The 14,026-nt window shown below is 38.4% G+C and overlaps 1 protein-coding gene across 5 annotated transcripts in view; it reads left to right on the plus strand.

Moving 5' to 3' along the window:
* The window catches only part of apeh (acylaminoacyl-peptide hydrolase), a 90,476-nt gene that overhangs the window by 22,368 nt on the left and 54,082 nt on the right, over positions 1-14,026 (plus strand). For all 5 annotated transcript variants that reach the window (XM_069936937.1, XM_069936938.1, XM_069936940.1 and 2 more), the window contains one exon: positions 8,053-8,143. In XM_069936937.1, the coding sequence (XP_069793038.1) occupies positions 8,053-8,143 (91 nt within the window). The remainder of the gene's footprint in view (positions 1-8,052; positions 8,144-14,026) is intronic.

Consider the following 14,026-nt stretch of genomic DNA (forward strand, 5'->3'; position numbering starts at 1 on the left):
CCACATCAGCTGCAGGCTCGTTTGTGGCTGACAAGTCCGATGCGGGACAGGCAGACACGGTTGCAGCGGTTGCAAGGGAAAATTGGTTGGTTGGGGTTGGGTGTTGGGTTTTTCCTCCTTTGTCTTTTGTCAGTGAGGTGGGCTCTGCGGTCTTCTTCAAAGGAGGTTGCTGCCCGCCGAACTGTGAGGCGCCAAGATGCACGGTTTGAGGCGATATCAGCCCACTGGCGATGGTCGATGTGGCAGGCACCAAGAGCTTTCTTTAGGCAGTCCTTGTTCCTCTTCTTTGGTGCACCTCTGTCTCGGTGGCCAGTGAAGAGCTCGCCATATAACACGATCTTGGGAAGGCGATGGTCCTCCATTCTGGAGAGATGACCTACCATGACTACCAGCTCCCCCACATCTCCATCGGGCACACAAAACTCAAAACGGTCAACCAGTTTACCTATCTCGGCTGCACCATTTCATCGGATGCAAGGATCGACAACGAGATAGACAACAGACTCACCAAGGCAAATAGCACCTTTGGAAGACTACACAAAAGAGTCTGGAAAAACAACCAACTGAAAAACCTCACACAACTGGCAATAGGCTCAGACTTTATCCCAGACAGCCTGAGGCTACTGTTACCTGAGCTTTTACATCCCTCAGCTATTTGTTAGGAAAAGACAGTGAACCCATCCTGCCAGGAAAAATGTTTTTAAGTGTCAGCAATTTATCCTGGAAGATCTAGAAGGCATGATTTTTCCTCCACATGTGCACTCTTTCAGTTTTATTGTTATCTTTCCTGTTCTTAGGTGACCAAAACTCCACATGATACTCCAAATCTAGCCTCACTAATGTCCTATCCAACTTTATCATAACATCCCAATTCCTACACTCAATTTTTGATTTATGAAGATTAATGTCCCTGAAGCTGATTTTATGCCTCTATCTACCTATGATGCCACTTTCAGGGAATTCTGTCTCTGAATTTCCAGTACTGTGACAAAATATAGATATGTTTTTGGGAGATAAATTGGGGCAGGGTTTGTGAGTGTACGTCACATACAAACACTTTAAAACAGATCTTATTTAAAATACTGGAACTCTGCCCCATGCTAGACATGTCAGGGCCAACAGTCTTTGCAGAAGCTTTGGAGAATGCCCAAGAGACTTCATTAATGGATTGTTGTTTACAAAAAGGCAACAGATGAAAGAACTTGTCGGAGCAGCCTTCAGTCTGGAATGGAACTTGCTGTTCCAGGAGGGTCATGTGGTTTTGCAAACAGCGAGAGTCAAACAGGCTTTCTCTCAGAGAGACAGACTGACAGACAGACAGAAACAGACAGAGCTTACTTCTACAGTGTTACAGTCAGCAATAGCAGCTGGGACTGGAACAGGACAAGCTGGCAAGCTTATGGAAAACCCCATTTGGAAGACAGGTTGTGAGTTCTTAGTTCAGCCTGGTTAAAGCCCTTATGGTTCATGCAAGAGGAGAGGACTGGCTGTCTAATGTTTTACTTGGAATAAAAGAAACAAGAAGGAACTCTGTGATGATCTGACGGGGCAAGTTTCTTCGGCAAGACACTGAAGTGGATGATTAAAAAGGAATCAGTTGTGGGTGACCAGCAAACAAAAAATCTGTCTCTGAAAGCCAACAAGAACCAACCATTTACTTTTCAAGCACCAAAGCCTGATGAACTTCATAAATGTTAAATTCTGTGCACAATATAAGAATTGCCTGCAACCAGTGAATCTGAGGAATGAGAAGTGAGATTGGACTGTGAATCAAATAACTTTTCTGAACTTACACACACATTACATACTCGCATGCCTAGAATTAGAAGGGGTTTATATTAGGTTAGTTAAGTCAATAGTGATAAGTTAAAGTGTGATTCTGTTTTCATGTTTAAAGATAATTAAAAAACAACTTTTGTTTAGGTAACCATTTGTCTTGGTGAATATCTATTGCTACTGGGTTTTGGGTTCCTCTGGGCTCGTAACAGTACCTCTGTTCTACTGTACTCCTCAGTGCCTGACCATTTATTGTGTATCTCTTACCTTGTTTTGTCTTTCCACACTTTTGTCTTGCAACACTTTTGTCCCTGCATTAAATTCTATCTGCCATTCTGCAGCCCATTTTTCCAATTGGTGCAGATCTCTCTGCAAACTTTGAAAGCCTTACTCGCTGTCCACGACACCTCCAAATTTTGTCAGCTGCAAACCTCCTGATCCAATTTACCATATCTGGTTCATTGATATTGATGACAAGCAACAATGGAACCAGCACTGATTTTTGAGGCTCACCACTGTCTGAGAAGCAATTATCCAAACCACTCTTTGTGTTCTCCCATAAAGTCAATTTCGAATCTAGTTTACTTGCTCACCATGAATAGCATGTGATTCAACCTTCCTGATTAACCTCCCATATGGTTCCTTGTCAAAGGCCTGACTGGAGTCCATGTAGACAACATTCACAGCCTACCACACACAAAGCTATATTGACTATCCCAAATCAGTCCCTGACTATCTAAATACTTATATATATCTCTTCACACATCTTCCAATAACTTAAGTAAAACATGAAAATCTGTAGACACCGTGGTTGAAGTTAAACTTCAATGCTGGAGAAAGCAGGTCAAACAATGTCCTTAATATAGTGAACGTAAAAATACATATTCGATGTTTCTGCCCTGAGCACTTCATCGAGGTATGGAAAAATGTCAGCAGGTGTCCAAACAAAAGAGTGGGGGTTGGTGTGGTCACCATTTTCTGCTAACCTCCTCTCCTCTCCCCCTTCCTTTCCCAGTTCTCCCCCTCCTTCCCTCTCTCTTCACCACCCTCCCCTCCTCTTCTTAATCACTGGTGTCCTGTCCCTCCCTTCTCCACCTATCATCTCCTGCCTTTGTGAACACTCCACCCCCCCACCCCCATACTCTTATGTTCAGAGCCTGCCGACAATTTTCCATACCTTGATGAAGCGCTCAGGTCCAAAACATCAGTTATGTATTTTTTACCTTTACTATATAAAGGTCACTGTTGGACTTGCTGAGTTTATTCAGCATTGTGCTTTTACCTTCCAATAACTTACCTGACACTGATGTCAGGCTCACCACCCTTTAATTTCCTAGGTACCTTGGAGCTTTTATTAAAAAGTGGGACAATATGAACCACCCTTCAATGCTCTGACACCTCACTTTTGGTTAAGGATATTTTAAATGTATATGCATTTTCTCCACTAGTCTTCCTCAAGGTCAGAGGCAAATCTTGCCATGCCCTGGGAATTTTTAGTTCCCTGGAAAACATTTTCTTGTGTTCTTACAGATCACACTATCATGTTATGTGCCCCTGTATGTTACAATAGGGAGTTCAGAAATGAGCTGGAGTTCAGATGTTGTCTCAGATCACCAAACCTCTTATCCCCTCCCCTTAAGCCGCTGGTGGACTCCAGTTCGTGATTTGTACTGATCTCGTGCCCGGAGCTGGCGGGATCATGAAATTGGCATCTGGCCTTAAGCCACCATTACCAATTTGGGCTGGAAAGATGTCCCTTTTTTTTGCTTTATTTGATTAAGTGTTTAATGCAACATATGAAGTAGCTATTTCCTATTGGGTCCCTGTGAGCTTCCACAGAACAATTCCTTCTATTTCCTGTAGTCTTGCAATTTACTCTTACTTAAATATCATCAACTCCATTGACCACTTGTCTGCAGTATGAGGAAATTTACGAGAATGAATTAACATGCAAATACATTTGTGGGAGATGGAGAGAAACTGGAATACCTGGTGAAAACCCACCTGGTGACTTGATGAACATGTAAACTCTAGCCACACAGCCCTTGAGGTAATATTTAACCTGGATCCCAGGAACTAAGACTCAGCACTGACTTAAAAGTAGTGCAATGTCCATAAACAGAAACAAGTTATCGAAGTTTTCCATTGGCAGAGATCTAGTCACCTCCAATGGACAATTCCACCTCACTGGACATCCATGCTCACCAAGGCTCCAGCTCAAGAAGGTGCAGGTGCAAGAAAAACATTGGTATAAGCATGGATTGAGGATGATTCTGCCCATTAATTTCGAAAGAGGACTGGAGGAGAAAACCAGAGGAAAAGGAGGGAGGGAAAGCTTTGCGTATTCGTGCAATAGTCAGGATGAATACCAATCTAGAAATTGAACTTTATCTTTCTTGATCTTTAGTCATTTTTTTATTCGCTTTGGTAACATTTTGCAAATGCTAGTACTAATTTATAAGGTTTTTCTTTGGGACTATGTCTCATATAAATTGAATTACTGCTGCTAGTCAAATCATCAGTCAAATTTGCTGAATAGAGTAGAAATAAATGAATGTGAAAGGCTTTTTTTTTCAGAACATTGCCAGCTCAGCAGAATAATCTAATTTTCACGGGAAAAGATCAGTGAAATGTAAAATGTAGTATGTTTGTTGTGTCATATTTTATCTTCTGTCAAAGCCCTGACTTTGAATGTAGTCCAAAATGACATACCTCCATATCCTTTTTTGAGAAACCTTGCTGGCAGAAATTTGGTGAATCCAACTTAAAGAAGGAAGAGTTATGCAAGAGACTACTGATGCTGGAAACTGGAGCAAAAAAAAATGCAAACAGCATAACGGTTGGCTTACCAGTTAGCACAACATCTTTGTAGCACCAGTGATTGGGACCAGACTTGGGTTTGAATCCCACGCTGTCTGTAAGGAGTTTGTACATTTTCCACGTGTCTGTGTATGTTTTCTCTGGGGGCTCCAGTTTTCTCCCACCCTTCTAAACATACTAGGGGTGTAGGCAGTTGTAGACTGATGGGGTGTAAATTGGATGGTACACATTCATACTGCACAGTTACAGTGCTGTCTGTCTAAATTTTTTAAAATACATATTTTTTTAAAAAACTATTGGAGGAACTTAGCAGTTCAGGCAACATATGTGGAGGAAAATAGACTGCTGTGGCGCGCACATCCTTGTGGCGAACCAGCCTCGCTTGTACCGCCACAGCGGCGGGGCAGCCGCGAGAAGATGGCGCTATCGGGGGACCTCTATGCCTCGTGGTTTAGGCCAGGGCGCGCGCCTCGAGCGAGCATAGTGATGTCACTGCCGGCGCGGGGCAGAGCTCAAGCCGCCCTTAAAGGGCACGTGCGAAGTTTGAATAAACAGTTTGTTTGAAACCTCCAAGGTGGTAGTGGTGTGTTTCATTCTGTGTAGCAGTCACTACACTGTCAACATTTCAGGCAGATAAAGGGTCTCAATGCTCTGTGGATGCTACCTGAGTTCCTCCAATAGTTTTTTTTTTCTTGAAGACTAATGCTCCTTAAGGGTTTGGAATTATTCTGAATGATCTTAAAAATAATTTTCTTGATCTGTGACTGACATTTCATTCTGTTAATATTCTTGCCTCCTCGCAGCATTGAAGCTCTACTCCAAGAATTAGCAAATGTTTTGAGCTGAAGTAAATGCAATGCTGAAGGGGTGTTGCTTTGCTAATTACTGGCTTATGGACAAGACTTTAAAATAGAAAGCATGCCAGAAGCCTAGGAGCAAAAATCCTGTGTATTATTTGAAGTCAAAACTCTTCCTTGCTACTGATGTTTTCTCTGGGCAACAAATATTTACACAAGATTTGCTTCCTGAAAGAAAATTGTGCATTATGATACACAATGACAAGCTGAACACAAAGATAATTTCAGATTTTCTGTATCACGTAGGAAGTAGGATAAATAATAAATTAACTCTTATTGTATTTAGCAGAACAATACTGTACCCCTGAGCCAAGCTATCAGGTTGACTGCACATGTTGCACAACAAATGTGAGGAGCCCAGGGTTTATGTTCGCCACAAATGTAACAAAATATATTGCAGTTGTGGCATTGAAGAGACATTTCTGCTGTATTGAATCTTCCTGAAGACAATAAATGCTATTGTTCACTATGCTATTGCCTGAAGTATATGGCATCAACATGCATTCAATCTATAATCAATGGCATGCACAGCATCTGTATATGTGAGCTGCTTTTATAGCTTGTCTGCATCTATCCTGACTAAACATGGCCAAGCCTAAAACAACATTTGCATAGCACCTGCACTGAGCGAATGCCCAGGCATGCTTGGACTGATCAAATCAGCTTGCTTTGTGGGCAATATACTAGTAGACTTAAAATATTTCAGGAAATCAAAATAGTAGGTTATACCTAAAATACGGTAAAATAGGAATTTTTTTAAGGTGATTTTTCATGATCAGCAGCCCAAAATCTATACAATACACCCGGAAGTGTTCGGGAAGCAAAATCTTTGTTAACCAGCGTAATCATCTTTATGGCTGATGAGATCAAATGTCAAAGTTTCAAATTTGCAGATGACCTAAAACAATTGGGATCATAACTTGGGGGTAGGATATAAAGAATAGCTTCATGGGGATGCAATCAAGCTAAGTAAATGGGCCAATGGAGTACAATATGGAAAAACTTTGCGCACAGACCAAGTATTTTTTTAGACTGTTGGGAAGAGAATTATTGATAAACAGAGAAACACAAAAGTACATGGAATTGAACAAACAATGAGATGCTGGAGGAAGTCAGCAGGTTTAGCAGCATCCATGGGCAGGAATGGTCAGCCAACATTTTGGGTCAGGACCTATAATTGAGACTAAAGTAAGAAGGAGAAGAGCTGGCAGAGAAGTATTAATTTTCAAAGGGACCTACTGTAGATGTTCTCATACAGGCGCAGGCAAGCAATAGGTAGGCAAATGAATGGTATGTTGGCCTTTATTACGAGAGTATTTGAGTTTAAGAGTAAAGATAATTGCAGAATCAGAATTGATTGTCATGAACAAGTCACAAAATTCATTGTTATGCGGCATCACAATGCAAACATTTATTGTCTATAAACCAGCTTACAAAAATAAATAAAAACAGTGCACGAAAAGTCAATGTCACAGTGTCATTCAGGAACCTGATGGCACCTGCTACCTCCCCCCCCCCCCCCTCCAATTCTTTCCCAGCTCTATCTCTCCCTTCCCTGTCTCCTTTCACACCTCTTCCTTCATCATATCAAATTAACATATTTTGTTGGTCTGGTCTTGGTCTGAATTCTGAGATTTTATGTTTCCTGCCTCTGGCTCATTCTGCTTATTCCTTGAAAAAGAGCTCAGGCTTGAAACGTCAATAATATATGTTTGCTTTGTATGGACGCATTTCGGTGTGTATTTACTCATTCGAGCCCCAGTTGGATCTTATATGATTCAATAAGGCCATTTAAACTATAAAGAATAAAGAGCCAAATGGCTTCACATCTCTTGACTGGCCAACAGTTTCATCCCAGGAAATAGTTTAGTGAATTTACTTGGGTCTTCCTCCAAAGCTACTATATTAATCTTTAATTCAGGGATAAAGACTACACAGCTTCAGCAACATTATTTACAACTGTAATAAACCTCATCCTATTCTTAAACTCTAATCCCTTTGCAATGAAGACCAAAATACTTAATAGCTATCTGCTATCTTTTTTGTGATTCATGCTCTAGAACAGGGGTGGCCAAACTTGCTTAATATAAGAGCCGCATACCATAAACTTCAAATGCTTGAGAGCAGTAGCAATCACATGATCGCAAGACACATCCACTAACGCTACTGTTATTCAATGGCATGTAAAGTATTGCCGCGAGCCGCAAATTACATGTCAAAGAGCCTCATGTGGCTCGCAAACTGCGGTTTGGCCACCCCTGCTCTAGAACACTTAGATTCCTCTGAATTTCACTCAGTAGCAATCTCTCTCCTTATTTTTCACTTTTCAACCAGTGAAATCAAAACAAACTCATCTCATTGGTCAGGGGAGGGCGAGGGCCCAAAACATTGGTTACCCTTTACTTTCTATAAATGCCGCTTGACCTGCTTTATTTCTCCAGCAGCATTGTGTATTGCACTATGACCACAGCATCTGCAGATTTTCAAGTTCATCTCATGTCATTGGTGTTTGTGGTATCATTGTTTATACCATTCATAGTAACCTACAGTTAAAAGTATTGTGGGACAAGTTGCAAAATTATTGTTCATCCTTTTGTAGGCTGTTGACCGAAGAGTCTCCATCTGGAATTTTTAAGGCTGTACTTCGGAAACATACAAACAAAAAAGGAGAGGAAAAGCAGTTTCTAGAGGTAGGTTTAATGGAGCAAATTATTGCATACAAGAATTTGATTCTGCTGCAACATTTACTTCCTGATTTAAAGTTTACACAGTAGTAAGCAGACTTTACCAACTTTTTGACAAAGGGACTAAGAATGAAAATATTCTCACATATCTGTTATAGTGCTAAATATGCACTTCGAGGTTTTTTTGTAATTAACCATTATATACAAGGGGACATCATGTGATGCCGTGGGAAGCACCACGCAACCTACCGATTCCTGTGGGATTAATTGAAAATAGTACATATTAAGCAAAGTTAATTTTATAAAAACTACTTTAAAGTTATTTTAAAGTGATCAATAGGAGAAAAAAAGATGATGCCAAAAAAAAGAAAAAGCTACAAAAATTACACCAATGGAAAAGAAGAAGAAAAGAGAATTTGGGCCTAGCTTGTCATTAAAGCAGGCCATTGAACTTGGTTCTGGATCCACCTATGAGAACCCAATGGAAGGATCTTCCTCCGCAGCTCTCTTTGCAGCGCCCCACAAAGATGGTGCTGCTGGAAAAGTTAAGACTGCGCTGCGCATGCATGAGAAGTCAGGCATGCATGCTGCAGAGGGGGGGAAAAATTGAAAAAAAATCCTTCAAGTCTTTTAAAGGGCCACTCCGGCATCTCCACTTCTGAACAGGCAGGTGATACTTCTCCCATGGAAGAGGACTATGAAAGTGAAGAAGAAATGGCAAGGTCGGGAGAAGAAAGATCTAAAGGGAAGAAAAATATTTTTTTTTAAGGTTGAATAAAATAAAAGCTAAAATAGATAGACTTTGATGCATTGGAGAGCAATTTTAAACTTTAAACTGTAGAATTGAAGCGAGTTAGAAAAGATATGACTAAATTGATAAATAATGTTTCACAAAGAGTTGATAAAGAGGAGGATAAAATCCAAGATGTGTGTGAAGAAGTACAATGTATTGAAGAAAGCTCAAATATAAATGAAGATACAATGACTGGTTTGATTTCTATGAATGAAAAACTGCTTGCGAAAGTTGACATTTGGAAAATTACAGCAGAAGAAACAAAATTATGGGGATGTCCAAAGGCAAAGAAGGTCAAGATGTGATCCGATTTTTAAAATTTTTTTAAGAATGGATACCGAAAATATTTGGAGGAGAACATTTTGAGGATATGATTTTAATTGAGAGACTCATAAAGCCTTGAGACTAAAGCTGGGCCCTAACCAGAGACCTCAATCTATCCTGATTAGAGAGAGGATACTTGGTGTAGTGATGAGAAAAGCTAGAGAATATGGACCTTTGAATTATGAAGGGGATAAGATTTTTTTAATCCAGATTTGAGTCCAATTCTATTGAGGAATAGAAGAGATTTTAATCCAGTTAAGAAGGTTTTATATGATAAAGGCTATAGATTTGTTCTCCGCTATCCAACTATTTTGAAAGTATTTTTGCCAGATTGGCAGAATATGTTTTTTACAAGTCATGTCCTGGCTGAAGAGTATGCAGAGAGCTTAACTAAAATTCATTTAACTTTAAAGTTTGAGGAGTAGCAATTTTATTTAAGAAAAATTTACCAGTTAAAATTCAAAATGTAAGTACAGATCCGGTGGGTAGATATGTAATGGTAAATTGTCAAATATTTTCTGAGGAATGGACTTTGTTAAATATATGTGTACCAAATACAGATGATGAGAAATTTATGCAAGATACCTTTTTGAATTTAGCAGATGTCCATGAAAATGTTTTAGTAGGTGGAGATTTTAATTTTTGTTTGGAACCTTTGTTGGATAAATCATCAAGAACTATAGATAAACCAAAAGCAGCTAAAGCATTGTTATTTTTAATGAAGTTCTTAAATCTAATTGATATATGGAGAAGGATACATCTTAATGATAGGGATTATTCCTTTTATTCTAATAGATTTGATGCATATTCTAGAATTGACTTTTTTTTGCTTTTGGCTCAAAATCAACCAAGAGTTTTGAATATTGATTATAAAACAAGAATATTATCTGCTTATTCCCCATTGGTGATTGATTTAGAATTTGCTGAAAAACACTCAGTATATAGATGGAGATTAAATTCTTTATATTGAAAAGGGGAGGTTTTTGTTTTTTTATAAGACAATATATAGAATTGTTTTGTGATAAAAATTTACATTCAACAGAGGATGTTTATTATTTGGGATGCATCAAAAACTTATTTAAGAGGACAAATTATAAGTTATATTTCAAAAATTAAAAAGGAATATATGAAAGATATCAATTAATTAGAAAAGGAATAACAATTTTGGAAAAAGAAATTCAAAAATCACCCTCAGAGAATAAATATTGAAGCTTAACTGATAAGAAATTACATATAACACAATATTAACATATAGAACAAAAAAAATGATACAACGGTCTAAGCATAAATATTATGAACAAGGAGAACGATCCAATAAAGTTTCAGCTTGGTAATTATAAGCGGAACAATCTACTAGAACAATTAATGCAATATGACTTCTATGGTGAAGCGGCTATAGATGAATATTTGTCACAAATGGTATTACCAGTTTAACTGAAGTAAGTAAAGATGATTTAGATAGTGCTTTTACTGAACAAGAGGTCTATTATCCACTTAATTGTTTACAAAGTAACAAATCTCTGGGAGAGGATCAGTTTCCAGTTGAATTTTACAAAGAATTTAAATATTTACTGATTCCTTTATTTATTGAGGTAATAGAACAAGTGTTCAAACTGTATTATCTTCCAGAAACTTTTTCCACAGTAATAACTAGAGTTATTCCTAAAAAAAGATAGAGATCCATTAAAACCAGTTTCATATAGACCTATACTGTTGTTAAATGTGATTATAAAATAATAGCAAAAATGTTAGCGAATAGGATTAATGATTATCTTCCTGAGTTAATAAATATGAACCAGACAGATTTTGTCAAAAATAGTTAATCTTTGGAGAAAATAGTAAGTTTATTAAGTATAATTCTCTTAACACAGAGGAAAAAAGATTTAAGTGTAATAGTGGCTTTAGATGCAGAAAAGGCTTTTGATAGGTTAGAATGGGATCTTTTATTTAAGGTCTTGAGTAAGTTTGGTTTTGGATTGAATTTTATAAATTGGATTAAAGCTTTATATAAAAATCCTAAAGCCAAAGTAATAACAAACGGACAGATTTCTCAATTTTTTAACTTAACTAGATCAAGTAGACAAGGATGTCCTCTATCTCCAGTTTTGTTTGCTTTAGCTATAGAGCCACTTGCAAAAAGGATTCAAAATGATCAACAGTTGAAATGTTTTATAATAAATCAGACTGAACATAAAGTTAGTTTATTTGCTGATTGTGTGTGGGTGTATTTAATTCAACCACAATTATCACTACCTGAACTTTATAGTCAGTTGTTAGAGTATGGAAAAGTTTCAGGATATAAAATAAATTGGGATAAAAGTGAAGTAATATAATTGGTACAAGGAGATTATTCACAGTGTCAAAAAGAAGTTCAGTTTAAGTGGACAGATGAGATTAAGTATTTAGGTTTACGTATTGATAATAGTTTGAAAAAATTATATAAATTAAATTATATTCCAATATTTAAGAAGATTTTTAAAAATGGGTGAATCTACCTATCACTTTAATTGGAAGAGTTATTTATATTAAAATGAATATTTTTCAAACAATTCAATATTTATTTCAGACTTTACCTATCTTTACACCTGAAAAAAATTTTCAGATTTAAATAAACAAGTTAGGAAATTTCTTTGGAAAGGAAAATGCCAAGAAAATCATTAGAAAAGTTAACATGGAAATATGAATTACGAGGATTTCAACTTCCAAATGTCATCTGAAGCAATATATAGTTATGTTATTATGCATTTTATATCAGACTTTAGTTATTGGGATTAGTTTAGGTTGGGGGGAGGGTTTAGTTGGTTTTTAAGGTTTTTTTTAACTTTTAGTAATTTCTTTTTAGTACACTTTTTTCTTTTCTTTTTAATATATTATCAACATGTATTTGTAAACACGAAAGCATTGCGATTTGATATTAATTGTTAGAATGATCAGATGTGTTGATTTAAATAAAATATTCAAAAACATCATTATATATAAAATTTACTGTTGATTCCAAGCCAACTCCCCCCCCCCCTATCCCCCTCCCCAGTCCCCGCACTCAACAGACCACAATTACGCATAATGTTCAAGACACCCACAACAAATATAGGGAGCAATCAGGGATTTGTCACGGCCCAAAAGCTGGCACCTAGGCTGTTACATTTTTCTTGACTTGATTGGGATAGAATGGACCCCCCCTGCCCCTCCCTCAGTAGAAGGATAGATGGGAAAGGAAGGCAGCAAGATACACAGATGCACACTATAACTGTGCTCCTATGAAATTTAAATATGGACCAAATTTTTATTAAAAATTGTTTTTTTATCCTTAAGTTCAGGTAATTTTCTTCAGGGGAACACAGCTTTGCAATTCTGTATTCCAGTGCACAATAGCCAAGTGAGAGTCAGATCTCCAGGTAACCTCTGCACTTCCTGGCCACTGCCAATGCGATCATTACAAATTTGATTTAGAATTTGGACAGCTTCATCTTAAGCCTTATGTCTATCATATTTCCCAATAGGAGGACGTCTGGGTCCTGTTGGAATTCTTTACCTATTTTTTTTCCAGGACTTGGCCTAGTTCCAACCAAAATGGTCTCACCTTGGTACAAGGCCAGGTTGCATGTAAAAAGATACCTGTCACAATGCCACATCTGAAGCATTGGTCTGAAATTACTGGTTTAGCCTTATTCAATTTTTGCAGTGTCAAATATAGCTGGTGGAGAAAGTTATATTGCACCAGCCTACACCACACAGTTTGGCGGGCAGCAACCTCCTTTGAAGAAGACCGCAGAGCCCACCTCACTGACAAAAGGCAAAGGACGAAAAACCCAACACCCAACCCCAACCAACCAATTTTCCCCTGCAGCCGCTGCAACCGTGTCTGCCTGTCCCGCATCGTACTTGTCAGCCACAAACGAGCCTGCAGCTGACGTGGACTTTTACCCCCTCCATAAATCTTCGTCCGTGAAGCCAAGCCAAAAAGAACACCACACATTAATAAGCACAGTCATGCTGCTTCGACACAGGTCTGACCAGCCTCGCTCATCGTTTGTTGTTCCTAAGTCTGACTCTCACCTTTGCCTTGATTTGTGAAGGCCTGGTTTAGGGCCTTCCACTTGGGGTAAGAAATACATCACCAAGATGAACTTCCCTGTGTTACTCTTTCAAATCAGTAAAGTCATGGATGGACCTAATTTGTCCCTCAAGAAAGATCTTACCTGAAGGTAGCAGAGAAATGTATTATTTGACAAGACATTTATTTCTGAGTTTCTTAAATGACATTAGTTGCCCCCGCTCATAACAGCTCTCGATATACCTGACCCTCCTTTGGCACCAGCTGTCCAGGATCTTCTTGTCCACTGTCAATGTGACTAATCTGTTCGGAGTCGGGCATTTTTGGGGACAGCCATTCATATTGATTAATTTTGTTCCATATAGAATTTTAATATGGGGCTATCTTTTTTGCCAGATGATAATTTAATATCCCACTTATAAGTCTCCTGCTGCCTTTTCACCCCCCATATGTAGACCAAATTGTGCCCAGTATCGTGTACCTCTGCCCTCAAATAGTGAGGTGATATACCTCGACTGGGCTGCCCAATAATATTTTTTAAAGTCTGGTAACCTTAAGCTGCCCAGATTAATGTCCCAGGTTAGTTTTTCCTCGCCATTCCACAGAAACCTTCTAAGTTCTGAAAGTATCCCCAGGGCAGCGCCACGGAAGAGACTGGAAGAGGTACTGAAGCCTCAGTCACACATTAATTTTAACACAATTGAACCTGCCCACCAGC

The sequence above is a fragment of the Narcine bancroftii genome, chromosome 5 (assembly GCF_036971445.1).
Source record: "Narcine bancroftii isolate sNarBan1 chromosome 5, sNarBan1.hap1, whole genome shotgun sequence".
In the NCBI taxonomy this organism is placed as follows: Eukaryota; Metazoa; Chordata; class Chondrichthyes; order Torpediniformes; family Narcinidae; genus Narcine; species Narcine bancroftii.